Source organism: Callospermophilus lateralis, chromosome 12 (assembly GCF_048772815.1).
Source record: "Callospermophilus lateralis isolate mCalLat2 chromosome 12, mCalLat2.hap1, whole genome shotgun sequence".
Taxonomy (NCBI): domain Eukaryota; kingdom Metazoa; phylum Chordata; class Mammalia; order Rodentia; family Sciuridae; genus Callospermophilus; species Callospermophilus lateralis.
Genome location: NC_135316.1, coordinates 69,514,007 through 69,541,409, shown reverse-complemented (window position 1 = coordinate 69,541,409; position 27,403 = coordinate 69,514,007). Strand labels below are relative to the sequence as shown.

At 35.0% G+C, this 27,403-nt stretch overlaps 1 protein-coding gene across 1 annotated transcript in view; it reads left to right on the top strand.

The window, feature by feature from the left end:
- The window catches only part of Nufip1 (nuclear FMR1 interacting protein 1), a 47,023-nt gene that overhangs the window by 18,130 nt on the left and 1,490 nt on the right, over positions 1-27,403 (top strand). Inside the window, exons 6-9 of the mRNA XM_076872395.1 lie at positions 326-418; positions 7,664-7,857; positions 16,865-16,981; positions 26,903-27,135. Of these exons, the coding sequence (XP_076728510.1) occupies positions 326-418; positions 7,664-7,857; positions 16,865-16,981; positions 26,903-27,135 (637 nt within the window). The remainder of the gene's footprint in view (positions 1-325; positions 419-7,663; positions 7,858-16,864; positions 16,982-26,902; positions 27,136-27,403) is intronic.

Below are 27,403 nucleotides of genomic sequence, written 5' to 3'. Positions count from 1 at the left end.
AAATTTTTTCTTAAGTAATTGTAGGTACATGCTAAGTAGACATATTAGATCAGTTTGAACACGTTATATACTTTTAAAAAAAATTCTAGCATAAGCTTCTTACCTAGTTGTAGACTGGTAGCAAAGTTGGTGGGTCAGCAGCTGGTCTGTGCCTGAGTAACATTGTTATAGTTTACATTCTTCCCTCTTTAAAAAATTCTAGAAGTAATTGAAGAATTTTATTGATTTCTTTTAGTCATTAAAAACTTCTAAATTCAGTAGTTACTTGGTTGCTTAAAGTTATACTCAAAAAACGCTTTCATGATTAACTTCTTTTATTTTCTAGAAATTACCCAACTCTGGCTAACATTGAAAAGAAGAAAAAGTTAAAACTTGAAAAGGAAAAGAGAGGAGAAGTATTGACAACGACACAGTATGGGTAAGTTCCTTAATATTGTTGATATTCTCAGTGCTCATTTTCACTGAGAATATGTATGTTATACAAAGGAGCAAAAACCAAACTCTTAAAATCTCTCCATTCCCAATTCTGAAATCTTTGCTTTAGTAACTTTTTTTTTTTTTTTACTGTTTATAAAAAATATAGTGAAGATATAGTAAACAAGTCCTTTTAATATTTGTCTCTCAGCTAATCTTTTTTTCTCAGAGGCAACCCAGTTTATTTTTCCAGAGAGCCTCCGTTTGTATAGGACATAAATGAAGGATATGGTCTTTTTTTTTTCCCTTCCATTTTTGACACTAATGCATTTTGTTTTTTAGACATTGAAAATTTTACTTGGAGATCGTCCAATATTAATATACAACAAACCTCTTTATTATTATCATTATTATTTTAATGTAATACTGCAGATTAAACCCAGGGCCCTGATCATAATAGGCAAACACTCTGCCACTAGCCATACCCTGAGCCCTTTTTGTTCAGGGTCTAGACTAAGTCTTGAACTTGTAACCCTCCTGCCTCAGCCTCCCAAGTAGCTGGGATTACAGGCATGAGCCACCATCCTGATCACAAACCTCATTCTTTAAAGATGTGTAGGAAGTTTACAGATGTCCTGGCCTTTTTGTTGTTTTAACTAGTTAAGTTCTTGTGAGCCTTTAACTAGTAAAAAGTGGCCATTATTGCCTTTGTACATAAAAAATTTACCCAAGTATTTCTAAGGATGGATTCCTAGAAATGGATTTGCTGACTTAAAGGGTATGTGTATTTATAATATTGATAGATGCTGCCAAATATCTGTTATAAAAGTTGGCCCAGTCTGCTCTCCCAATGGCAGTGTATGAGATAATCTATCCACAACGCTCCCTTTCACTTTCATTGAATTTTTTTTCAACTTTTTCATTTTGTTTACTTTTTATTGACATTGTAGTATAATTACAATATATAAATCTTAAATGCAAAGTTTGATGAAGTTTTACGTACATAAACATGCATGCACACAGACTCCAGCACATCTGTGTAACCTCCACACAGATTAACATACAGAACATCTTCACCTCACAAAGCTTTTAAGCCTTCCCTGCTCCCCAGTGATAACCCCTTTTCTGATTTCCATCATCATAAATTTACTTTGCCTGTTCCCAGAACTTTATATAAATGAAATCATATCACTAGTATTCTTAGTTATGTGATTTCTAGGGCACAAAATTATTTTGTGAGTTCTATCCATATCATATGTAGTGGAAAATTGTTTCATTGTTATTGTTCTATAGAACTTAGTTTTGAGATTATGTATATAATTTTAATATTCTTCTGTTGGTCATTTGGGTTGTTTTTAGGTTGGCCTGTTGTGAATAAAGCTGCTGTAAACTTTCTTTTGCACATATTTTACAGTATTTTGTGACATTAATACTCATTATTACATATGCTAAGTCATAGGGTAGTTGTATGTTTAGCTTTATTGGCTAGAGCCAAACAATTTGCCAAAGTGGTTGAATGAATTTGTCCTTCTGCTAATGGCATGTAATTTTTCTGTTACATTAATCAATACTTGGTAATGTTGCACCTTTCTCCCATGTTGTGCCAGCTCCCTCCTGACTAATGGTGTTGAGCATCTTGTCATATGCTTATTACCTGTTGTAATATTCTCTTATGAAGTCAAGTTCAAGTCTTTGACTAGTTTTTGATTTGGATTGCTTTTCTTATTTGGAGGATTTCCTTAGATATGCATTTGAATGACGTGTATTGTATATATATTTATCTCTTAATCTTTGGCTTGCCTTTTTACTCTCTTAATGTTTTTATTCTATTTTTTAAAATATATAACAGTTAATAATTACTCAGATATCTGGGTCAGATGGAAGCCAGGCACATCTGCTGAAAAGGTTCAGCCATAGCTGGGGTTTGGTTGGCTGCTAGTTAGGATACCGATGTATTACTATTTTGATGTTCTTCATTCTTTTATGTAGATCCATCTGATGCTTATTTCCTTTTGCTTGTAGAACTTCCTTTAATATTTCTTAAAAAAATTTATAATGCTCTCAAGGTGTTGCTCAGTTTTTCCAATGAAAAAAACCTCCTCTTATCATTTTACTGTTTCTTTATACAAGTGCCTGTTTTCTCTGACTCCATCAGGTTTTGAGCAATTTGATTATGATGTGCCTTGGTTTTCTTCATGTTTCTTGTGCTTAAGGTTTGTTGAGCTTCTTGAATTATGAGTTTATGGGTTTTGTTTTAAATCAAAACTGAAAATATTTTGGCCATTATTTCTTCAATTTTTTTTTTCTTCACCTCCCTCTCCCTTTCAGTGACTTCAGTTACATGTATATTAGGCTACTTGAAATTGTCCCTTAAGTCACTAATTCTCTTCATTTTATATAATTCTTTTTTTTTCTACTTGCCTCATACTAGTTTCTGATGCTATACCTTTATGTTTATTATTCTTTCTTGTGCAGTGACTAATCTTGCATTAATCTCATTTTTTTTTTGTCTCGATATATTTTACATTTTTATCTCAGACATTACTTTTTGAACATGAGGACTACAATTATCATAATTGAACTTTGCTAATTCTAATGTTTGTGTCAGTTCTGGATCAGTTTGTATTTTTTCTCCTCATTATGGGTCATGTTTTTCCTGCTTGAATGCATGTCTGATTACTTTTGACAGGATATAAGAAAATTCCACTTCATTGGGTGCTAAATATTTTTACATTCCTTTAAATGTTCTTAAAAATTTGGCAGGGGAAGGAAGGGTATACAGCTAAGTAACTTAACAACAATCTGATCTTTTTGCATTTTGCTTTCGAGAATTGTTGGGTGTGACGATAGCAGTATTTAGTTTGGAACTAACTCTTCCTCATTACTGTGGCATGTATTTTCTGGGATACTATCCTATGTTGGTAGGTGAAAACAGTACTGTGTTCTGACTCTCATGTAAAGGTGTAGGCACCATTACCTCTAATCTTTTGGGTGGTTCTTTGCTGGCCCTCGTATAGTTTCCTTGCATGTATGGGCTGATAAGTTCTCTGCTAAATAATTGAATTTTCTGTCTCCTACAACTTTTTGCCCTCTGTGAATTTCTGAAAACTGCAGGAATCTTTTTCCCTGGAGTCCCAGTTCCAACTCCTCAACTTAGGGAGTCCACCAGGTTCCAGCTGGGTGCAGTCCTCCTGGCAGTCTGGAAACACTCAGGCAGTAAGCTTGGCAATTGTAGGGCTCACTGCTCATTCATTTCCCATCTCTCAGCAATCAGTATTCCTGTTGCTTGATAGCCTGTGTCATAGAAACCCTTGTTTCTGCATTTTGCCTAGTTTTTTGTTGTTGATTCAGATGGCAGGAAAAATATGGTCAGTGTTCCTTTCTTTTGGCCAGAATGGAAGTTCCTAATGCTGTCATTTGATAAATGAAAGTTTTTAATTTTCACCCAGTCTAATTTATCTGTGTTTTATTTTTATGGTGAATACTATTTTTTGTTCTGCTTAAGAAAACTTTCTATCTGAAGGAGTTCTTGAAGCTATTCCTCTGTTTTTATAGGAAGATTTGTTGCTTTACCTTTCCTATTTATGTCTAGAATTAACTATTGTATAGGGATTGAGGTCCCTTTTAAAAAATTTCCCATTAGGAGTTTCAGTTGATAGAGTTTTAATTGTTTTGCTATGTAAACACCAACCAAAAGTAATCTGGTATAACATTATTAGTATCAGACTAAACAGATGTTAAAGCGTGACATTATTAGACATAAACAAGAATATTTTATAACCTTAAAAAGGTCAGCGTAGCTGTGCAGGGTGATTGCTATCTGTAACAGCATCTACTCAGAAGGCTAAGGCAAGAAGATTCCAAGTTTGAGGCCATCCTAGGCAACTTCTCTAGATCCTGTCTCAAAATAAAATACAAAAAGGACTGGGGATATTGCTCAGTGGTGGAGCACTCCTGGGTTCAATCCCTTGTACTACACATACACACTGAAAAAATACCAAAAAAACAATAACAAAAAAAAGGAAGACCACTACAATAAATTAACAGTTTAAAATTAACAAATTAAAAGCTGTATGTATCTAATAACATAACTTTATAACTTTAAAGGACAAAATATTGAGTGCTTTAAAGGAGATAAATTCCAACTTGAAGATTTTTAATACACTTGTGTCTGTGGCTATTAGAAAATATTCTATAGAGAAGATTGAATACAATCAACTTAATGTAGAATATTACTGTATCAAATAACTAAAGAATGTACAATTTACAAAAAAAATCTTAAAATAAATATCAATACATTTCGAAGGACTGAAATCACACAACCTAAGTGAAATTCCACCAAAAATTGGAAGACAACTAGAAAAACCCTAAATGCTTGGAAATTTAGCAATACATTTAAAATATAAACTACTAAAACTGACACAAGAGGTTAAACATCAGACTTTTTCTGGTAGTTGCCTGTTAGGAAAACTGAATCCATAATTAAGAACCTTTCTACAAAATAAATTTTTAGGTCTTGATGGCTTCACTCAAATTCTTTCATGCATTTACAGGACAATTACCAGTTTTATAAAACTCAGCATTTCATTTTAAGAGTCCAATATTGGGGTGAGGGTATAGTTCAGTGACAGAGTGCTATGGGTTTGATTCCTAGCCCCACAAAAAACAAAAACAAAAAAGAACAAGAGTCCAATATATATAATCTTGAGGACATTATAATAATGGAAAATAAGAAGCATATATATTGAGTAAATATACAAAAGTCCTAAACAGAGGCTTAGCAAATCAAATCTAGCCAAATGAAAAAAGGGCATACATTGTGACCAAATGAGATTTATTCTAGGCGTCAGATAACTGAAAATAAAATGTTATTTAACATATGAACATAATGAACGAGTAAAATCATATTAGATTAATGCATAAGGAAAAATATATGGTAAAATATAACATCTGTTCTTTTATTATTTATATATGACAGTGGAATGCATTACAATTCTAATTACACATATAGAGCACAATTTTTCATATCTCTGGTTGTATACAAAGTATATTCACACCAATTAGTGTCTCCATACATGTACTTTGGATAATAATGATCATCACATTCCACCATCATTTATAACCCCATGCCCCCTTCCTCCCCCTCCAACCTCTCTGCTCTACCTAGAGTTCGTTTTTTCCTCCATGCTCCCACTCCCTATCCCACTATGAATCAGCCTCCTTATGTCAAAGAAAACATTGTACATTTGTCTTTTTGAGATTGGCTAACTTAGTATTATCTTCTGTAACTCCATCCATTTACCTGCCAAATATAGGCAGAGAGAATAAGGACATAAACAGATCCGTTGATAAACAATCACCTGACTTATGATAAAGATGGCAATATAATGCAGTGGAGAGAGGATAGTGTTTTCAAAAGCCTGTTGCTTTTTAAATGTTTTATGTCATGTTTAAAGTGTATCTCTTACATAATATATAATTTGGATTTTTTTAACTCTTTTTTTTTCTTTTAAATAATCCATTCTGAAGGTGTGGGGTGTATCTCAGTGTTAAGAGCGCTTACATAGCATGTGTGAGGTCTTGAATTTGATCCCTGGCACCCCCCGCAAAAAAAAAAAAAATCAAACTGAAACAGTTTATACATATGTATGTATATATACGTTTATGTATATATATAAATATATATACGTGTACGTATATATAAAGTGTAATTGCTAATGTAGTTTTTCATCACCATCATTCTATTTGTTTCTCTTGTTTTATTTTTTAATTTGTCATATTGTTACTTCCTTGCTTTTTTTGATTGAGCTTTTTTTAATGCTCCATTTTCATCTATATTAGCTTTTTAGTTAAAATTATTCCTGAGTCCATTTTATAGACATCTGTATTTTTACTTATACCTTTTGTAACTGTTTTAAAGTATTGATTAAATGAACTTTTCCTTTCAAAGGATTGTCAAAAGTGAAGTGGTAGAACTACATTCTCAAATGAGGGGTAGAGTACAGATACCAGATATACTAGTTTTTAAATAAAATCTTATTGATCTTATCAGTTAAGGATCATCCTAACTCATTACATATTAGTGAATACTTTAAAAATAAATATTCAAAAAGCAGCTATGGTCAGATGCAATAGGAACTAGATGCAGGGAAGGTATCTGAGTGGGAGCCCAAGGAAAATGGCATCTTTTCAATGTGTTGTGGGGCCAGAGACAGAGTATACCAGAGGCAAACCAGCCAAACTGTGCCTGTTTTGCCTGCAGTGAAGCTGTTGAGTTCTTAGATACTTGTGGATGGGTCTTGGAAATTGGTTCATGATAAATTTTGGCTTTCTGCAAAATTTGGAGTATATGTATATGAAGTTTTAGAATGAGATTCTATAAGAGTTATAGTGACCCTGAAAGGATTTTGAGCCCTTGTATGGCAGATGTAAACTGAATATATTGGTTCAACAAATTATTCAGAAAGTGTTATAGTAATAACTATAAGTTATTAAGGGCTCAAGATGTTACCTTGCTCTGAGTGAAGTACTTTATATTATCTTAATTCTCTCTATGTCTCTGATTTCCATTCTATAAGTGAAGGAGTAAACAGGCTCAGGGATATTAATATATCCAAGGAATACAGAAAAAAATTGAAATTTGGACCCAATTTCTAATTCTGCCACCTGATTATTAATGAAAAAAAGAAAAGAAAAAAAAAGGAGTTTTGCCCAAACAATGGCAAATTGGAATAGCATGCATGTCCTTGAGGAAATTCAGTTCTACCAGAAGACACTTTGATTATTGTTTATAGAGAATTTATTATTAATGAATTTTTCTTGTTGTTGTTGTTCTTAAATTGACTTAAATTAGAAAATGCTTCCTAAGTACTTGTTTTCTTTGTAAAAGAGGTAGTTGTGTGATTGAAGAGCACTTTATTTAAGATGGCTGTAGAATTGTGATTTGTCAGTGATTGCACAGCCCAGCTCAATTTCAGGGGGCAAAAATATTGGTAGTAATGTGTGGCTGAGGATGAATAAAATATGGTGTATTGTAGAGTGTCATCCTTTTAAAGTTCTACTAAGACCTCTCTGTCTTTGGGAACCACTGACTTTTGTTTATTTTGGTCTATTTAATGTACTAGGCAACAAATGATCAGTTTAACATCTGGGTTTTTTTTTTTTCTTTTTTGCATTCAGTAGTCTTTTTCAACTTTTCCTTGAAAGGTCAGTGTCTTTTATACCAAGAATTGCATTTTTCTTATTCCAGCAAGATGAAGGGAATGTCCAAAAATTCACAGATGGCGAAGATCAGAAGTCCTGGTAGACAACACAAATGGAAAAATGATGGTGCCAAACAGAGTGATGTCCCTGGATCAGAAAATCTCCTCCCTGATTCAAAGCCTGAAGGTCCACCTGAGGCAAAGGCAGATCCTCTTGGCGTTTTGATAAATAGCGATTCTGGTAAGTTAATAGGAAAATAATGTGTTTATAAACATACAGACAATGATGTTGAAGTTGGTTACTCATAGCCCCTTTTGTGGAAAACTGGATAACACATACATAAAAATGTAGAAAGATGCTTTCTTTTTGTTTGTTTTTAAGAGAAGTCTCTTGTGGAAAAGCCTCATTTCAGAACATATTTTCTGAGTCTTGGGCCGGAATTCATGGGGCAGGCAGGCTATGGGAGAAAGATTTGTTGGGTAATTTCCAAAGTATGCTGTAATCTTGGGAGTTTTTTTTTTTTTTTTTTTTTTTTAAGATTGTTTTGAGTTTCCATAGATGCAATTTAGCCTTTTTTTTTTCCCTCTTGCTTATAAATCAGTAATTCTATGGAAGCCAGTATTTATTTATACTACTGAGCACAATCATGGTCCCTATGGGCAAATGACATTGATTCATTGTATTTGCATAATAGTATTCTTCTTCAAAGTATAGAATATATTTTCACATGTTTATAGTTTATCCTTAAATTCCTTGTATAACTAATAGGACAAGTTGACTCTTGCTTTAAAGGCAAAAATTGAACATCCCCAAATATTGCTATCACACAGATATCCCTTAGCTCCTTAGCTTCTGTTTTTCCCTTCAGAAAAATGAAAATGTATATGTAAAAAATCTGTATGACCTTCCCCCCCAGTAACATTGTGAGGCTTGTATTCAATTGCATATGCTTCCTACTGAAGAGGAGTTCCAAAAGATGATTAATGAGTGGAATGATGTTTCGTTATAGGTTTGATTCCAATCTCTGTTCAGCTCATATGACAGTTGCTTTCATGATAATCACATGACAAATTATTGAATTTATAGATGGCGGGAAATGTGGGAATAACCAGTTTATTGACAGTGTTAGGATGATAAAGGATCTTAGCAAAAGGGAATGTTGGGCTGAGAATAATAAGAATAGTAATACTATCTCATCCAAGCAGGATATTGCCGCAGTCTGGCTGGGCACAAAATTACGAGCCACTCACAGCTTTGTAGATTCAAACAGCAATTCTTTATTCCCGATCTCACACCGGCCCTCTACAGACACGGTCTGGGGAAATCCACGTTCTCTGCCCAAATCCACCTCCTCTGCCTCCCAAATACTCTCTGAATCCCGGGAGAGACTCAAGGGGAACTCAGGCAGCAGGATACGCCCTATTCCCAGCAGGAATAATCTTAAACCTGGAACCGCCCTAAACCCGGATCCACCCTGGTCCTTGAGCAAGGTCACCTTACATGCAATGTTACTGCAAAATGTCCTATTTCCACGAGTCCTTCCACTAAGCAACATGGGGTACGCTGGCAAGGAAATTGTCATACCTACTTGGCTAATGGCTCCCAGCAGGATATATTTACTACAAAGTTATAAAAATCTATAATTTTATACTATTTTTACCTTTTAATGAGCCTAAGCTAAAAGGCTGACTCTTTTCTTGAACCATGAAATGTCCTTTATTCTTGAGGAAACATGAAATAAAATATCTGTACAAATAGTCAAAAAAAAAAAAGAATAGTAATACTAAAATTTAGTAGAAATAGTAATAACCATAAATTATCTTAACCACCAACTAATACTTAGTGAATAAGGTACTCACTGTGCTCCATATGCTTTGTGTATGTTAACTCTTCCTCATAACAACCTTATACATAGGTGCTATTGTGACTCCTTGTAGAAATTAGGAATAGAACTTTGCCTTAGTCATACTGCTAGTTAGTGGCAGAGCCAGAATTTGAACTTAAGAGTTTGATTCCACTAGTATCTTACATGCCCTGTAAATGTGAAGTCCAAATTTGTGTAAAATTTTTTGTATTAGTCTAAGATAGTTGAGATGTGGGAGTTTACAGAAGGCACCTTCTTACCCTTGCAGAGAGCAAGGAAAAGGCAGCTATTTTGAGCCAGTGCTCAGTTTACTCTTGGATACTAATTTTTTTGTTTTTGTTTTTGAAGACTTTTTAGAGAGAGCACACCCACTTTAGATTTGCAAAGTGTGACCTTCATGACAAAATACTATCTGTATCAAAATTTTATGTCACTAATTTGAAAATTATGAAATTCTTTTATGTGTGGGTTTTTTTAGATAAACATTTGAAGGACTATGATATTTAAGTGTCGGTTGCTTTTGTTTTTGTTTATGTTTTTCCTTTTAGTTTTGATAGATGAAGTTAATTCTGTTTTATGGTTGTTTGGTATCTTCAGTGCTGGGGATTGAACCTAGGGCCTTATGCATACTAGGCAAGTTCTCTTAACACTGAGCTATACCTCCAGCCTCTGTTTGTTCTTTGTTTTGTTTTGTTTTTGCCATGCTGGAGATGTAACCCAGGACTTCACACATGTAGGCCAGAGCTTCACCACTGATCTACATCCCCAGCTCTTGTTAGTTTTGGTTTTGGTTGTGGTTTTTAAAGCATTATTTCAAATTTGCCAGTATGTTAAAATGTCAACTAAAAGATAATTATATCTTGCTTCTATTTATCTTGCTTCTGAGGACTTAAGTCGTCAGAACTTAGACATCAGAAACAGTGGTTAAATAAATACCTCTCATCCTCATTGGTAGGAAGAATTCAATTGGATTTCCAGAAGCAGTTACATGAGAGAGGTCTTCCATAATTTTATTTTGGTTTAAATGTTGAAACTTTCCTTATATTGACAGCCAAGGATGGGAACATACATATTTTAAGGGTCAGAAATGAGGGAATATGAGTCTCGACTATAAAAACCATATGTGTAGGCTGTGAATTTAGAATTGTATTAAAATTTAATTAATATAATGAATAATTTATATTAAAATATTTATATTATTCTTCAAGAAAATCAAAATGCCAACAATTAAATTGTAGTACCTTGTTATTTACCTCAGAAAGGTGTCACTAACTTTTCTTAACAGAGAAATTGAGTTGATATTTTATAATAATTCTAAAATTCAGTTTCATTCATATTTCTACTATCTTTGTACTGGTGTTTTTAGTTCAGAGAGATGTTTTAGCTGCTTTAAAAAAAAGTGAGTGAAAATCTTAGACCTTTGCTTTTTGGGGGATTGGCTTATTTCACTTAGCACAATAGTCTCCAGATCTATCCATTTACCATCAAATGTCAGAAAATCATTCTCCTAAAAAGAACCAATTAAAAAAAAAAAAAAAAGTGAGTGAAGTTTTTCCGGAACAATTTTGTCAGCCAGTACAGTGCATTCAGCATAGTCTTCCAGTATAGGTGCTAAAATACCTATTACAACTGTTAGGTAGATCCCAGCAACTTTGGGAATAGCTTTTTGGGGGGATGTGTAAGATGAGAAGTCATTGTTTAAGGTGTCTTAAAATACCAAAAGGAAAATTAAAATGTTATTACTTGTTGTTGGGGTTAAATATATAATAGAGAGGGGAAGAGTAGTTCATATGTAGAAACTCCTAACTCTTTCCTTTGGGGAGGTCATCAAATTCAGTGAGCTTTGTGATCTTCTTAGGAACAATTATACCTGCATTTACGTTGTGGATTCCAAAGACCATTCTCTAATGAAATCATGACCTCTTAGAGAAAAGGCTGGTTCTGGGTTGGGACAGAGAAAATAAAAGGTGAGACTAGAGCATCTCATAGTACCAGAAAGTTTTCAAAAAATATAACAATGTTGGCATGACAGAAGGATACTACTATAAAGAATTCTCAATGGCCTTATTTTAGGCAGGATCCACTGGGGAATGGTAGAATTAGTGGCCAAATTTTAAGGCAAAACAGTATTTGCATAGCCTTTAAATATCTTTTCCCAAACATTTATTATTATTGTGGTTTTGACATGTCAAAAATTTTTTGCTCCTCCTTACTTGAGTTGGAGATTAATTCTCCTCCCCTTGAATGTGGGCTAAACTTATGAACTCATTTCAGGGAGTAAATAATGAAAGAGAAAAATAGTAACTTTATAAGAGATATCAGGCAGAGCACCAAGTTATCAAGGTGAACATCACCAGTGGTAAGTCATATTGATATCATGGGCTATGTTGTGATGAGATGGTTTCATCTCCTCTGTATTATTCTTCCCCATAATCAGTAACCTCAATCTAATCATCAGAAATGTCAGACACACCCAAATTGAGGGACATTCTGCTGTTATCTGATCCAACAGTCTTCAAAAATGTTCCTGGTAGACAAGAAAAGATTAAGACACTATCACATATTTGGAGAAGACTAAGGAGTCATGATAGCCAAGTCCAGTATGGAATGGTAGATTGGATCCTAGCACTAGAAAAGGACATTAATGGAAAAACTGAGGAAATGACAGTACAGTCTTTAGCTTAGGTAGTAAGATGGCACTGGTGTTCATTTGTTGGCTATGATAAGTGTCTTTTGTTATAGGAGATGATAACATTAGGGAAGTTGAGTGAGAGGTATATGGAAACTCCTGTGCTTTGTAATACTTGGGTAGCTCCAAAATTGTTTCAAAATAGAAAGTTTAAAACCAAAGGGAGGAGGGCAAAAGACTCCATAGGCCAATTAAAGCCTTGCCTGAGTTTATGAACTGAATTATGAAGAACACTGTTTCTCTTTATTTTTCATTCTTTATTTTTTTCCCACTACAAAGTAATAGAGAAGGTGTGGGAATATTAAAAGCATAAAATATTTTTAAAAACTGTTCTCTTATCTTAAAAATTGGACTACTGCTCACATGTTTTTGTGTATCCTTCCAATGTTTTTCCTGTGCCCATTTTTTAAAAAAATATTTTTTAGTTGTACATGGACACAGCATCTTTATTTTGTTGATTTACTTTTATGTGGTACTGAGGATCGAACCCAGTGCCTCACACGTGGGAGGCAAGCGCTACCACTGATCCTCACCCCAACCACCTCCTGTGCCCATTTATATGATTTTTTAAAAATAAAAATGGAATCATGTTATACACTTTAGATCCATGCAAATCTAGTTTTCTATCCTGGCCCAACCTCTTGCTAGCACTCTAATTCTGTGCTAATTAACCTTGTCTAATTCATGCAATAGTTTGTTCTTCAGATATTTATTGAATACTTACATATTATTCTTGGCTCTGAGAATACAGCAAGACCCCTTCTGTCTTGTAGCTGCCTTCTGGTTTGGGTAGTGTTTTAGTCAGCTTTTTCATTGCTCTGACTAAAAGACCTGACAAGAACACTTTTAGAAGAGGAAAAGTTTATTTGGAGGCTCATGGTTTCAGAGGTCTTAGTTCACAGATAGCTGGCTCCATTCCTTGGGGCTGGAGGTGAGGCAGGACATCGTGGCAGAAGAGTGTGGCAAAAGGAAGCAACTCACATGATGATTAGTAGCTGAGAGGGACTCCACTAGCCAGATACAAAATATATACCCAAAAGGCATGTCCCCGGGGACCCACCTCTTCCAGCCACACCCTACCTACCTCCACTCACTTCTCAATTAATCCCATCAGATGATTATTTCACCGATTTGGTTAAGGCTGTCATGACCCAATCATTTCTCCTCCAGACCTTCTTGCATTGTCTCACACATGAGCTTTTGGGGGGCACCTCACATTAAAACCATAATAAGGAGAGTCACTAAACAAACTCACAATATGTTGGGTGGATATAAGCATCATGAAGCTGAGTAAAGGATGGGAAAATGGTGTTTGGAGGAGTTCTACTGTTTTCTGTGGGGTGATCAGTGAAGGCACTCTGGAGGTGACATGAAAAAGACATCTATCCCACTGCTGCATACTTACAGCAGTCCCAGCAGAGGGAGCAGCAAGTGCACATACCCCAGGGAGAGCTGCCTTGCATGCTGAGGTAGCAGCCAGGTGGCAATGGTGTAAGCCAGGAAGAAAGTGGGTTTGTTACAAGACAAGTGCAAGGTCCAGTCTAGTCAGGCCAGCTGTGTAGGCCCAGGGAGGTCTTGGGATTTTATTCCCAGGTTGAGCAGAGAGGTCATATGATCTATGTTTTTGGTAGAGAATAGACTTTTTATAAAGAGAATTGGACAGAGTCCTGTCAAGATCTAGGAGGCTGTTAGAATTCTTCATGCAAGCAATGTTGCCTTGGGTTGTAATGGAAGTAGTGAGAAACAAGTATGATGCTGGATTTGTTTTTGAAATAACTGTTGGCTGCCGCAGTCTCTCGGCTGGGCACAAATCACGAGTCTCCACACAGCTTGTAGATTCAAACAGCAATTCTTTATTCCCGAACTCACACCGGCCGTCTACAAACACGCTCTGGGGGAATCCACGTTCTCTTCCCAAATCCACACTCTGCCCTGATCCACTCTCTCCCAAATCCACTCCGCATGGGCTTCTGTCTCCCAAAATATACTGTCTGACCCTGAGCACTCAAGAGGAACTCAGCAACAGGATACGCCCTATTCCAAAAGAGGAACACCCTAATCTCCTATTACTCTAAAGGGGAAACACCCTACTCTCCTATTATGCTAAACTGCCCTATTCTAAAGGGGGAACACCCTAAACACGGATCCTGCCCTGGTCCTTGAGCAAGGTCACCTTTCAGAAGTCCTTCCACTAGACAGCATGGGAGTAAGCTGGCAAGGAATTTGTCATACCTACTTGGCTGATGGCTCCCAGCAGTTGGCAGTTGTTAATTGGATAGATAAGGTATGAGAAAGAAAGAAGATTCATGGATAATTGCTACATTTTGGGCTTAACCCTAAGAAGAAACAGTTGATATTTATCAAGGGGGAGATACTGTAGGGCATGTGCCAAGTGGAAATCAAGTGTTTAATTTTGGACACAGTTGAGATAATTGACATCTAAGTAAAGATGTTTGATGAGCAGTTAGTATTATTCTGGAGTTAAGGGAAAACTGAAGATTGAAGGTACAAATTTGTGATTCACAAGCATATAGATAATGTTAAGATTTTAGGGAACATCCAATCATATAGGGAAGGGGAGGCACAAAGAGAAAGGTCTCTCAGAATTAGATCCAGGGTCACTTCATAATTTTGGAAGTTGGTAAGTGAGGAGAATTCAGAAGGGAGACTGGGAAAAGACAGCTAAGTGAAAGGGTTCTGGAAGCCATGAGGTTTTAAAAAACAGAACATGATTACATACTGTTGGTAAGTTAAATAAGAGGAGAACCAAGAAATTGCCTTTAGATTTGGAAACACAGAGGACCCAGATGAACTCAGAAGAAGAAAAAGTTTCTCTGGTGTGGTGGTCCTCAGAAACAGATTGGAGTAGTGGACTGAAGGAAATTTTAGACCCAAATTTCTGTGGTGAATTTTATCAAGTAGCTGTTTAGAGTTTTGCCATAAAACGGCGGGGAGGGGGGTTGGGGGGCGTGGGAAGCAATGGAACTGTGACAAAAAGTCATTAACATTATTGTTGGCCATTAATACATTTTGATACAGGGGCTTCATTTTAATAATAATGATAATCTATAGGAGACATTATAGTTCATTAGTTTGAGAATTGGGTAGGTAGCCTAGATTTTACATTGACCCAACCATTTTATAGTAAGTTACTTGAAAGTAATTTTCTTGAATTCTTTTGAGTTTTGGTTTAATCAGCTGTAACTATAGTGAAAGTCGTAGGATGTTGCATAAGGATTAAAGAAGGGTGGGCTTTCTTTATGTCTTTGAAGGAAATACTGCTATTTTGTCTTTGGTTATTCAGACAGTGGATGAATAGTCTTTGTACTAATATTGTGGTAGATTTCTGCTCATATAAATTGCATATTTTCCTTTTCCTTTATTCATCCAAGAGAAAAGGTAATAATCTAGCTTAAAATATGGAACAGTATTAGGGGATTGGTGCTGGCATTGTGGGTGGCATAGGAGGATATATCTTTAGCAGAAGGTGCTTGGTCAACATTCACATGAAATATGCCACTTCCTAGTGGCATATTTTAGTTTCCCTGGGACTGTCTCAGTGAACATTAAGTGTTCCTCTTGAGACATTTCATATTGGTTGTAGGTTGAGCTGGTTCATTAAATGGACAAGCTACTTATTGTCTTCAGTCAGGCTTTATTTTTATTGGTTGTTGATGTGTTTTTTAGAGCTGCCAAAAATAAATGTAATGGGTGGTGTCCTGGGGCTACAGCTAGGATTGCTGGGCTCTGATCAAACACTTTACCTTTGGCAGGCTCTTTAATGTTTGCTAAATTCTCATGGTTGGCCTATTGACATAAATTCTTAGAAGTTCTAAATAATAAAATTTTTGGAGTAGGTTCATTTCAGTAAAACTCTTTCACTAAGCCTAGAATGGTTTAAATATTATTTGGGTCCTAAAAACTAGTCTTGAAAACAACAAAAGGGGGTGGATATTTTTATATATTTTTTTATTTCTAAATTGAATTTTCAGAGTTAATGATCCTTATCCAATAAAGTTAAATCAATTTTGGCCTTCCCACTACCTGTAAATTAATAGTAAAACCTGTGTGATTAAGTTAATTTAGGGCAGGCCTAGATTCCATCACCTGTGAAGCACAGTAAGTTAACTGAGTTGTTTACAGCTTCCATTCATTCTTCTCCTTCCCTGTAGCACATAACTTCTTTGGTCAAGATTTAAACTAAGAATACTTTCAGGTCTCCTGCAATTTATGTTTTGGGAAGATTAAAGAAATGATCAGAAATTTTTTTTTTTTTTTTTTTTTCATTTTGGTACCCAGGATTGGACCCAGGGGGCACTTAACCACCGTGTCACATCCCCAGCCCATTTGAGTTTTGATTTAATCACCTGTAACTATAGTGAAAGTCGTAGAATGTTGCATAAGGATTAAAGGAGGGTGGGCTTTCTTTAACTCTTTGAAGGAAATACTACTGTTTTTTGTCTTGCTGAGTTGCTTAAGGCCTTCTAACTTGCTGAGGCTAGCTTTGAACGTGCCATCCTTCTACTTCAGCCTCCCGAGCTGCTGGGATCAGGCATGTGCCACCGTGCCCAGCAGAAATTCCTTTGTTTTTACTAGCATGAAAGACTGGAAGACAGTCAGCTTTCTTTTTTTTATAGTGGTGGATATTTGGGGATACACTGTTTGAATCTTTGTTCTTTCCCCTTTTGTTTCAGAGTCTGATAAGGAGGAGAAAACACAGCATACAGTTGTACCTAAGGAAGTCACACCAGCTTTGTGTTCACTAATGAGCAGCTATGGCAGTCTCTCAGGGTCAGAGAGTGAGCCAGACGGTAAGTCATGGCCTCTGTTGCTACAGCAAAGTGGGTTTTATTTTGTTGCCCTTTGCCTTTGGTGCACACTGTGCATTAATAGCATCCAAGATTCATATTCTTTATTTGATCTTCAAGTTCCTTTTTCCTTTGATTCAGAAGTGAAGTTAACATGGGATAAAGTTGTAGTAATAGGGAAATGGATTGCTACTGGAAGAAAAAAGCTAAAGTGATTACAATATAATGAAAGAAAAGGAAAGAAAAGAGAAAATGAAATAATAAAATAAAAGAAATAGCAAAAAAAAAAAAAGTGAATTTTTCTCTGCTATCAAGAACCCTTGTCACAACATGTTCATAGCACCTTTGGTAGATGGAGAGAGGCCCTTGATGATAAAGAGGGTGATGGAAAAATTTAGATGTGTAGAGGATATTACTCTTTACAAGCACATTTACATAAATTATCTTATTTGGAAACACAGGAACTCTGTACTTGTGGTTGCATATTAGCCTGTGTTATTTAAAGGTTGGAAGAAATTGAATTCCTTCAAGAGTCTTCTGAGAGGTCAGTGATGTTCAGGATACGTGACTTACTTTTAAAGGTAATGTCGCAAATGATAGTATGTGGGCCCTTATTTTGTATTTTATTATGATAAACCTATTTAATCTCCTGTAGCATCTGTTTTAGGGCCACATACAAGAGCTGTGAGTAGGTTATTGATGTAATATAGTATGGTAAATTTTAATCCAATGTTTATATCAATAACCTAGAATATGTTGAGTGAATAAGTCTTTGTCCTGCAATTGTGGAAACCTGTATCTGCATGTTAATTTTATTTAGACTCTACCAACTGTGAGAGAATTCTTGTGTATGTATCTCAGGAGAAGGTGTGTAATCAAAGTAGTAGCTATACTGAGGATAGGAACACAGGGTCTGAAAGTGTTGTTACAGAATGAAGAGTTGAATGTCAAGGGATATAGATCGCAACATTTTTGTTGACTAAAGACAATCAGTGTGTGTGTGTGTTTGGAGAATGTTGACTAAGAAAGAGTTGGGCTTTAGTAAGAAACATGATGTTTATATCTCTGTAACATGGGAATTTTTTCTTCTCTTTTTAATGGGCTATAGCTTATTCTGGTAGCTTGTTAAAAGCTACTCAAATTTTGAAATATAAACTACTTTGGCTTTATCAGAGTATTCCTTAACAGATGGTTGCCTCTTCTTATTTTTAATTTTAAGAAACATAATATTGATTTCTTACTCTTGTTTCTAATATACTGATATGAAGGTGGAGTTGTTCTTTAAACACATATTATATTTCTCACCTCTCAGTTGTATTTATAACAGGCGATAAGAAAGCAAGCTATTACCAAATTACTGAATCCCATAAAAACAGGGTGAGCTGATGCTTTCTTTTCTCAATCTTAAGATGAAACATCTGATACTTTTATATTTATGTCTTCATTTTGAGACTGTCACCATTTTAAAATTGGAAGAAAGAAAGGAAGCTGGAAGGGATCTGTGTGCTCTCACACCTTCATTTTATACCTCAAACTTAGGATATATTTGCTACACTAATATGTGGTGGAGCTGGTATAAAATTTAAGTATAAGGACTTAAAAAATCTTAAAGAAACCAACTATATTGCTTCCTTCATATCCTTCTCCATGTGGCTATCTTCCTGAATAGTAACACATGACCTTTCCTTTTGTAGATAACAGAGGATATTACCTAATAAAATATATATTTGATTTTGTATGAATTGATTTTGACTAATTATTTTAAATGTTCTGCTTTAAGGAAAAAGCCTCTGTGGTGTATTTCTAAGTCTTAAGAATTATTTTATGTAGTTCAAATTGTTTTATTAAGCCATTCAGTCAGTAGCAAATCTCTAGCTTTCAGTTTTAATTCTGGGGTGTATGAGGGGGTAAGCAGGAAAGGGTCCCTAAGCAAGACTGAACAAAGGAAGAGGAGGTATGTGCAGATCTGGGGCTACCAGAATCATTGTTACATAAATAAGAAAAGAAATTTCCATGAGTATTATTTCCAAATGGGTTGGTTTGCTATCCTCCTGGAGTTTGCAACACCCTAAAAACTGTTTCTCTAAACTGGTTCAGTTATTGATGAGGACACCTCCAAGCTCAAAACTAATTCCGAAGACCACAGAGCAAATAGTGACTTCAGTTTGAAAGAGCTAAATGCTATGTTTAACTTTTATTTGAATTGAAGAGCACTACTTAGCTAGGAAATGCATATCTCAAGAAAGAGAAAAATACGAATGTCCCAGTTCCTCATTCCTTAGCAGATCGTTGACAATACAAGCCCTGATTCATTTGACATTTTCGTTCTTAGGTCAAGTGATTAACACTTGAAGAGAAAAGGAAATGATGGGAAGTGGTGCACTGGATTTTCTTCTTGCCTTTTAATTATTATTTCTACATTTTTCAGCCTACAAACTACTTTAAGGATTCTTAGCTCTATTCTTTTATAGTTGTATTTATCTTATTTTCCTCATTACTTTGCAGAAACATTATCACAGGTGTCGCAGCAGATTTTCATATAGTGCATACAGGGTGCCAGGCACTGTTTTATGTGCTTTACTGACTTATTGCAACAAGCTCATGAAGTAGGTGCCATCATTTATCTCCATTGTATAAATGAGGAAATTTAGGTAGAGGTAAGTAGTTTACTCTAAGGTTACGAAGCTAGTAAGTATTTGAACAAGACTTGAACCTAACAGTCTGGCACCAGAGTCTGTACTTTCAACATTTACCCTATACTTTCTTTGATGTAATTGTTGCATTCAGTCCTATGTAATATTTGAGTTTGGAGGGTTTTAAGAAATATGATTAGACTCCCCAACTCTTATCTAAACAATGAACTCAGTTTCTCAACTTCTAGGATAGATCTCTTCATATCACATCACTTTGATTCATGGTAAATAAATACTCAGAATAACCATTTGGAGGGGCTGGGGTTGTGGCTCAGTGGTACAGTGCTTGCCTTACATATATGAAGAACTAGGTTCAATTCTCAGCACCGCATATAAATAAATGAATAAAGTAAAGATCCATCAACACTAAAAAAATATTTTAAAAAAAGAATAACCATTTGGGAGGAAGGGTGGAGATCCCTATCTAAAAAAATTGTGAATTTTTAGCTGTTTATATGCTTTATCTTCATTATTCTCAAAATATGGTGAAATATAGTGAGTGATTTTTCAAATATCAAATGAACTTGCATTTCTTTGATAAAATGTATTTGCTTATGGTGTATTGCCATTTTAATACATTGAGGGATTTGATTTGCTAATTTGTTTTGTTTTGCAAATGTTTTTGTTACTTTTTAAATTTTTTAATTAGTATACGTGACAGTAGAATACATTTATGCACTTTGATATATCATGCGTACATGGGATATAATTTCATTTTTCTGAGTGTACATGTTGCAGAATTATATTGGTCATATAGTCACAAATATACATACAGTAATGTCTGTTTCATTCTACTGTCTTTTCTATACCCATATGCCCCCCATCACTTCCTTCTAACTAATCTAAGGTAATGCTATTCTTCCCTAGTGCCACACACACACCCCTGTCTTTATTGTGAACTAGCATCCACATATTAGAGAAAACATTTGGCCTTTGGTTTTGTGGGATTGGTTTATTTCGCTTAGCATGATATTCTCCACCTCCAACCATTTACTGACAAATGCCATAATTTCACTCTTCCTTCAATCTGAGTAATATTCCACTGAGTATATATTCTTTTTCATTCATCTATTGAGGGACACCTAGGTTGGTTCCATAGTCTAGCTATTGTGAATTGAGTTGCTATAAACATTGTTGTGGCTGCGTCACTATAGTGTGCTGATTTTAAGTCCTTTGGGTATAAACCAAGGAGTGGGATAGCTGGGTCAAATAGTGGTTCCATTCCCAGTTTTCTAAGGAATCTCCATACTGCTTTCCAGATTGGTTGCACCAATTTTCAGTCTCACCAGCAATGTATGAGTGTATCTTTTTCACTACATCCTCCCCACGTTTATTGTTGCTGTATTCTTGATGATTGACATTCTGACAGGAGTAAGATGAAATCTTAGAATAGTTTTGATTTACATTTCTCTAATCACTAGAAATGTTGAACACTTTTTTAATATATTCATTTATCAATTGTATTTCTTATTCTGTGAAGTGTCAGTTCATTTCCTTAGCCCATTATTGATTGGGTTTTTGTTTTTTTGGTGTTAAGTTTTTGGAGTTTTATATATCCTAGAGATCAATGCTTTATCAGAGGTGCATGTGGTAAGATTTTCTCCCAATCTGTAGGCTGCCTCCTCATGTTATTTGTTTCCTTTGCTGAGAAGAAGCTTTTTAATTTGAATCCGTCCCATTTATTGATTCTTGATTTTACTTCTTGCACTTTAGGAGTTTTGTTAAGGAAGTCAGATCCTAAGCCAACATAGTGAGGATTTGGGCCTGTTGTTTCTTCTGTTAGGCACAGGGTCTCTGTTCTAGTGCCTAAGTCTTTGATCCACTTTGAGTTGATTTTTGTGCAGGGTGAGAGTTAGAGGTTTAATTTCATTTTACTACATAAGGATTTCCAGTTTTGCCAGCACCATTTGTTGAATAGGCTATCTTTTCTCCAGTGAATGTTTTTGGCACCCTTGTCTAGTGTAAGATAGCTGTATTTCTGTGGGTTTGTCTGTGTGTCCTCTATTCTGCACCATTGGTTTAAAAGTCTATTTTGGTGCCAATACCATGCCATTACTATAGCTTGGTAGTATAGTTTAAGGTCTGGTATTGTGATGCCTTCTGCTTCACTTTTCTTGCTAAGGATTGCTTTAGCTATTCTGGATCTTATTTTTCCAAATAAGTATCTTGATTGCTTTTTCTATTTCTATGAAGAATGTCATTGGGATTTTAATAGGAATTTCATTAAATCTGTATAACGCTTTTGGTAGTATGGGCATTTTGACAATATTAATTCTGCCTATCCAGGAGCTTGGGGGATCTTTTCATCTTCTGAGGTTTTCTTCAATTTCTTTCTAGTGTTGTGTAGTTTTCATTATAGAGGTCTTTCACCTCTTTTATTAGATTTTTTTTTTTTTTTTTTGAGGCCACTGTGAATGGAGTTGTTTTCCTAACTTCTCTTTTAGTGGATTCATCGCTGATATATAGGAATGTGTTTGATTTATGGGTGTTGATTTTATATGCTGCTACATTGCTGAGTTCATTTATTCTAGAAGTTTTCTGGTGGAATTTTATGGATCTTCTAGATATAGAATCATGTCATCAGCAGATAGTGATATTTTGAGTTCTTCTTTACCTCTTTGTATCCCTTTAATTTCTTTTTTTGTCTAATTGCTATGACTAGATTTTCAAGGATGATGTGGAATAGAAGTGGTGAAAGAGGACATCCTTGTCTTCCAGTTTTTAGTGGGAATGCTTTCAATTTTTCTCCATTTAGAATGATGCTGGCCTTGGGTTTAACATATATGGCCCTTTAGAATGTTCAGGAATAAAGAGCGTACTACAGGGATACTGCCACATCGATGTTCATAGCAGCACAATTCACAATAGCTAGACTGTGGAACCAACCCCGATGCCCCTCAATAGATGAATGGATAAAAAAAATGTGGCATTTATACACAATGGAGTACTACGCAGCACTAAGAAATGACAAAATCATGGAATTTGCAGGGAAATGGATGGCATTAGAGCAGATTATGCTAAGTGAAGCTAGCCAATCCCTAAAAAAACAAAAGCCAAATGTCTTCTTTGATATAATGAGAGCAACTAAGAACAGAACAGGAAGGAAGAGCAGGAGGAAAAGATTAACATTTAACAGTGTCATGAGGTGGGAGGGAAAGGGAGAGAAAAGGGAAATTCCATGGAAATGGAAGGAGACCCTCATTGTTATACAAAATTACATATAAGAGGTTGTGAGGGGAATGGGAAAAAAAATAAGGAGAGAAATGAATTACAGTAGATGGGGTAGAGAGAGAAGATGGGAGGGGAGGGGAGGGGGATAGTAGAGGATAGGAAAGGTAGCAGAATACAACAGTTACTATTATGGTATTATGTAAAAATGTGGATGTGTAACCGATGTAATTCTGTAATATTTGTAATGTTTTGAATAACCAATTAAAAAAAAAAAAAGAATGTTCAGGAATGTTCCTACTATCCCTAGTTTTTCTAGTGTTTTGAACATGAAGGTGTGCTGTATTTTGTCAGGTACTTTTTTCTGCATGTATTGAGATGATCATATGATTCTTGTTTTTAAGTCTATTATTATGATGAATTACATTTATTGATTTCCGGATGTTGAACCAACCTTGTATCCCTGGGATGAATTCCACTTGATTGTGGTGCGCTATCTTTTTAATATGTTTTTGTATGCGATTTGCCAGAATTTTATTGAGAATTTTTGCATTTGAGTTCATTAGGGATATTGGTCTGAAGTTTTCTTTCCTTGATGTGTCTTTGTCTGGTTTTGGTAGCAGGGTGATATTAGCCTCATAGAATGTTTGGAAGAGTTTCCTTCTTTTCTACTTCATGGAATACTTTGAGGAGTATTCATGTTAATTCTTCTTTGAAAGTCTTGTAGAACTTGGCTAAGAATCCATCTGGTCCTGGGCTTTTTTTGGTTGGTAGGTTTTGATGCTGTTTTCTATTTCATTACTTGAAATTGATCTGTTTAAATCATGTGTGACCTCATTCAGTTTAGGTAGGTCATACGTCTCTAGAAATTTGTCGATGTCTTTGATGTTTTCCATTTTATTACAGTATAAATTTTCAAAATAGTTTCTAATTATCTTCTGTATTTCAGATGTATCTATTGTGATATTTCCTTCTTCTTCTTGTATTTTAGTAATTTGAGTTTTCTCTCTTTTTCTCTTCATTAGCATGGCCAGGGGTTTATCTGTTTTAAAGAACCAACTTTTCATTTTGTCAAATTTTTCAATTTTTTCTTTTGTTTCAGTTTCATCTCTGATTTTAATTATTTCCTCTCTTCTGCTTTTGGGATTGATTTGTTCTTCTTTTTCTAGGGCTTTGAGATATAGTGTTAAGTTATTTATTTGTTGACTTTTTATTCTTTAAATGAATGCACTAAGTGCAGTAAACTTTCCTTTTAGTACTGCCTTCATAGTGTCCCAGAGATTTTGATATGTTTTATCAGTGTTCTCATTTACCTCAAAGAATTTTATTGTTTCATCCTTGATTTCTTTTACTATCCATTCATCATTCAATTGTGTATTATTTAGTCTTTATTTGCTAGAGTAGCTTCTATTTTTATTTTATTGTTGATTTCTAATTTATTCTAATTTCATTCCATTGTGGTCTGATAGAATGGAGGGTATTATCTCTTTTTTGTATTTACTAAGAGTTGTTTTGTGGCATGAGATATGGTCTATTTTAGAAAAGGAGCTCATTGATGGATGAAATATTCTATATGTGTCTAAATTATTGATTGTATTATTTAGTTCTATAGTTTCTTTATTTAGTTTTTGTTTGGAAGATCTGTCCAATAGTGAGAGAGGTATGTTAAAGTCACCCAGTTTATTGTATTGTGGTCTATTTGACTCTTGAAATTGAGAAGGGTTTGTTTGATGTACATAGATATTCCATTGTTTGTGGCATAAATATTTATAATTGTTAAGTACTGCTTATATATACTTCCCTTAAGAAGTATGAAATGTCTTTTCTGTCTTCTGACTAACTTTGGTTTGGAGTCTACTTTATCTGAAATGAGAATGGAAACCCCTGCTTGTTTACGCAATACATATGAGTAATAAGTTTTTTCCCATCCTTTCACCTTCAGCCTGTGGATGTCTTTGCCCATGAGGTGAGTCTCTTGAAGACAGCATATTGTTGGGTCTTGCTTTTTAATCCAATCTGCCGGTCTATGTCTTTTGATTGATGAGTTTAGGCCGTTAATATTCAAGGTTGTTATTGAGATATGATTTGTATTCCCTATCATTTTGATTTATTTCTGGTTTTTGATTTATCTTAGTTTCTCATTTGTTTGAATGTCTCCAATAGTGGATTGGGTTTCCTCTAATTTAGTTCTGACACTCTCTGGAAGTGGTGTCAGATCTCAGAGGTCCAGGGCTCAATCTTTGAGGCATCTCCTCAACCCCACCAGATGCAAGTTGCAAGTCCTGAGTTATTTTACCTCTGCTTCTGGCTGACTGGCTATAAATCAGCATTCCCACATACCCATTTTTTGCATTTGATTAAGTTGGTAAGCAGCTCACAGAACTCAAGGAAATATTTAAATTTACTGATTTATTTTATTATAAAAGATATTATAAAGAATATCAATGGACATATCTATAGGATAAGATATAGGGGAAGAGTTGCAGAGCTTCCATGCCCTCTCCATACTTAACAATCTTCAGGAACTTCCAAGTGTTTGGTTATCTAGAATCTCTCCAAACTCTGTCATTTTGGGTTTTTATTGAGTCTGAGCTGTACAGGCATGGTTAATCAAATCATTGACCACTGGTGATCAGTTTAACCTTCGGCCTCTTTTTCTTTCCTGGAAGTTGGGAGATGGGCAAAATTCTAACCTTATTGTTCCTTCCAGTGAGTGGCACCTCATCATGAAGCTACCTAGAGACTACCAGCCAACACTGAACTTACTAGCATACAAAACTACAGTTATCACTTTGGAGATTCCAAGAATTTTAAGAGTTGTATGACAGAAAACTAGAGAAAGACCAAGTGTATACTTAATGTCACAATTATTTAGAAGTATGTTTAGTTGCTAAATATTTAAGGTTTTCTAGCTAGTTCCCCATTAATGATCTCATTTTAATTTTGTTATGGTCAGAAAATGTAACTCTTGTCTGCTTTCACTTTTTTAAATTTACTGAGACTTGTCTTTATGGCCCAATACAAGGTGAATGCTCATTTGATTTCACATGAATATGTGTTGAGGTTGAGTATTCTTTGTCAATTTGAGTTGACAAAGTGGAAAGGGGTGTTCAGGTCTTCTGTATTCCTACTTATTTTCTAATTGTTCTTCAATTACATAGATCAGAGTGCTCTCATCTCTGGCCTTAATAATTGATTTGTCTATTTCTCCTTTTGGTTCCCTGAGTTTTGCTGCATGTATTTTGAAAATCTTATTGGGCGTTTTTGTTTTATGTTCTTTATGTATGAAGACTGTTCTTCATTGCTGATGATATTCCTTGTTCTAAAGTCTCTTTTTTGTCTGATGTTGATACAGCCACTCCAGCTTTCTAGTGATTGTCATATGCAGTCCTTGCTTTGTGTGGTTCTTTGGAAACTGAGGCTTAATTTCAGTTTTAACTGTGTAAGGAAAGAAATTCTTGCATTTCAATTCAGTTCTAGTCTGACCATCTCTGCTTTCTAAGTGAGGTGTTTAAACTATATACATATAATGTATTTGCTGATATGGTTTGTTTCTATTTGTCTCATCTGGTTTTTGTTCCATTTTTTCCCAGTCTTGTTTTGGATCAATTTTATATTTTTAGGTCAGTGAAACTATTGGTTTAAAAGCTATTCCTATTTGTTTTATTTTTTTAGCAGTTTTAACTTACCACATGTACTTTTTTAATCATTCACTTTACATGTAATTTAAGAATTATATAATAATATACTTAGCATTTTCTTCCCTTTCCTTTGTGCTGTTGTTATAGATTTTATTTCTATAGATATTTTATTCAAATTTCCATCTGGCTTACTTCCTTCATAGGGATCACTTTCTGTGGCTGTTTGTAGTAGTCTCCTCAATTCTTGGCAATTATAGCTCCCCCCAAAAAAGTTCTGGAATACATTGTAAATGCCTTGCAAAACCTCTCATAATTTTAAGTTACTAAGTAGACAATATTATGGCTGTTTTCATTAATTTTGAAAGTTTTACCTGTTTTTTTTTTTTTAAATAATTTTTGTATTTGTTTTTCCTCACACTTAGCAACTCCTGTCAAGACTGAAACAGAAGCTGTGGCAGAAAACCAGGTTGCTCATAGCAGTCCTCCCAAGAGTCCAAGACAAGTTGTTAAAGCAACTGTTAGAAATTTCTCAGGAGCCAAGTATGAGAACCAAAAGAAAGGTTTTAAAAAGACAAACCCTAAGAGGAAAAAACGTTGTCCCAACTATGAAAAATTATTTCAGCCAAGAACACACCATCCATATCTCCTGGAAATGGTAAGTGATTTTTCTTTGCACTGTAACATTTGTGTCCTCATGTCATTAAGGTAGGACCACTATGGTTTTGTTGCTCATGTGTGTATGTTTTCAGGATACCAGAGGCATATGGTTGTTGAAGACTTGCCTGTGTATCTTAATTCTAAAGCTGCATTTGGCATATAGCTGGTGTTAGTAAATGTGAAATAATTATAGTTTTCAAAACTGCTTAAAATCAAAGAATGTAGATTTGACTGGTTGATGAAGAAACATGTATTAAGGCTAAAGT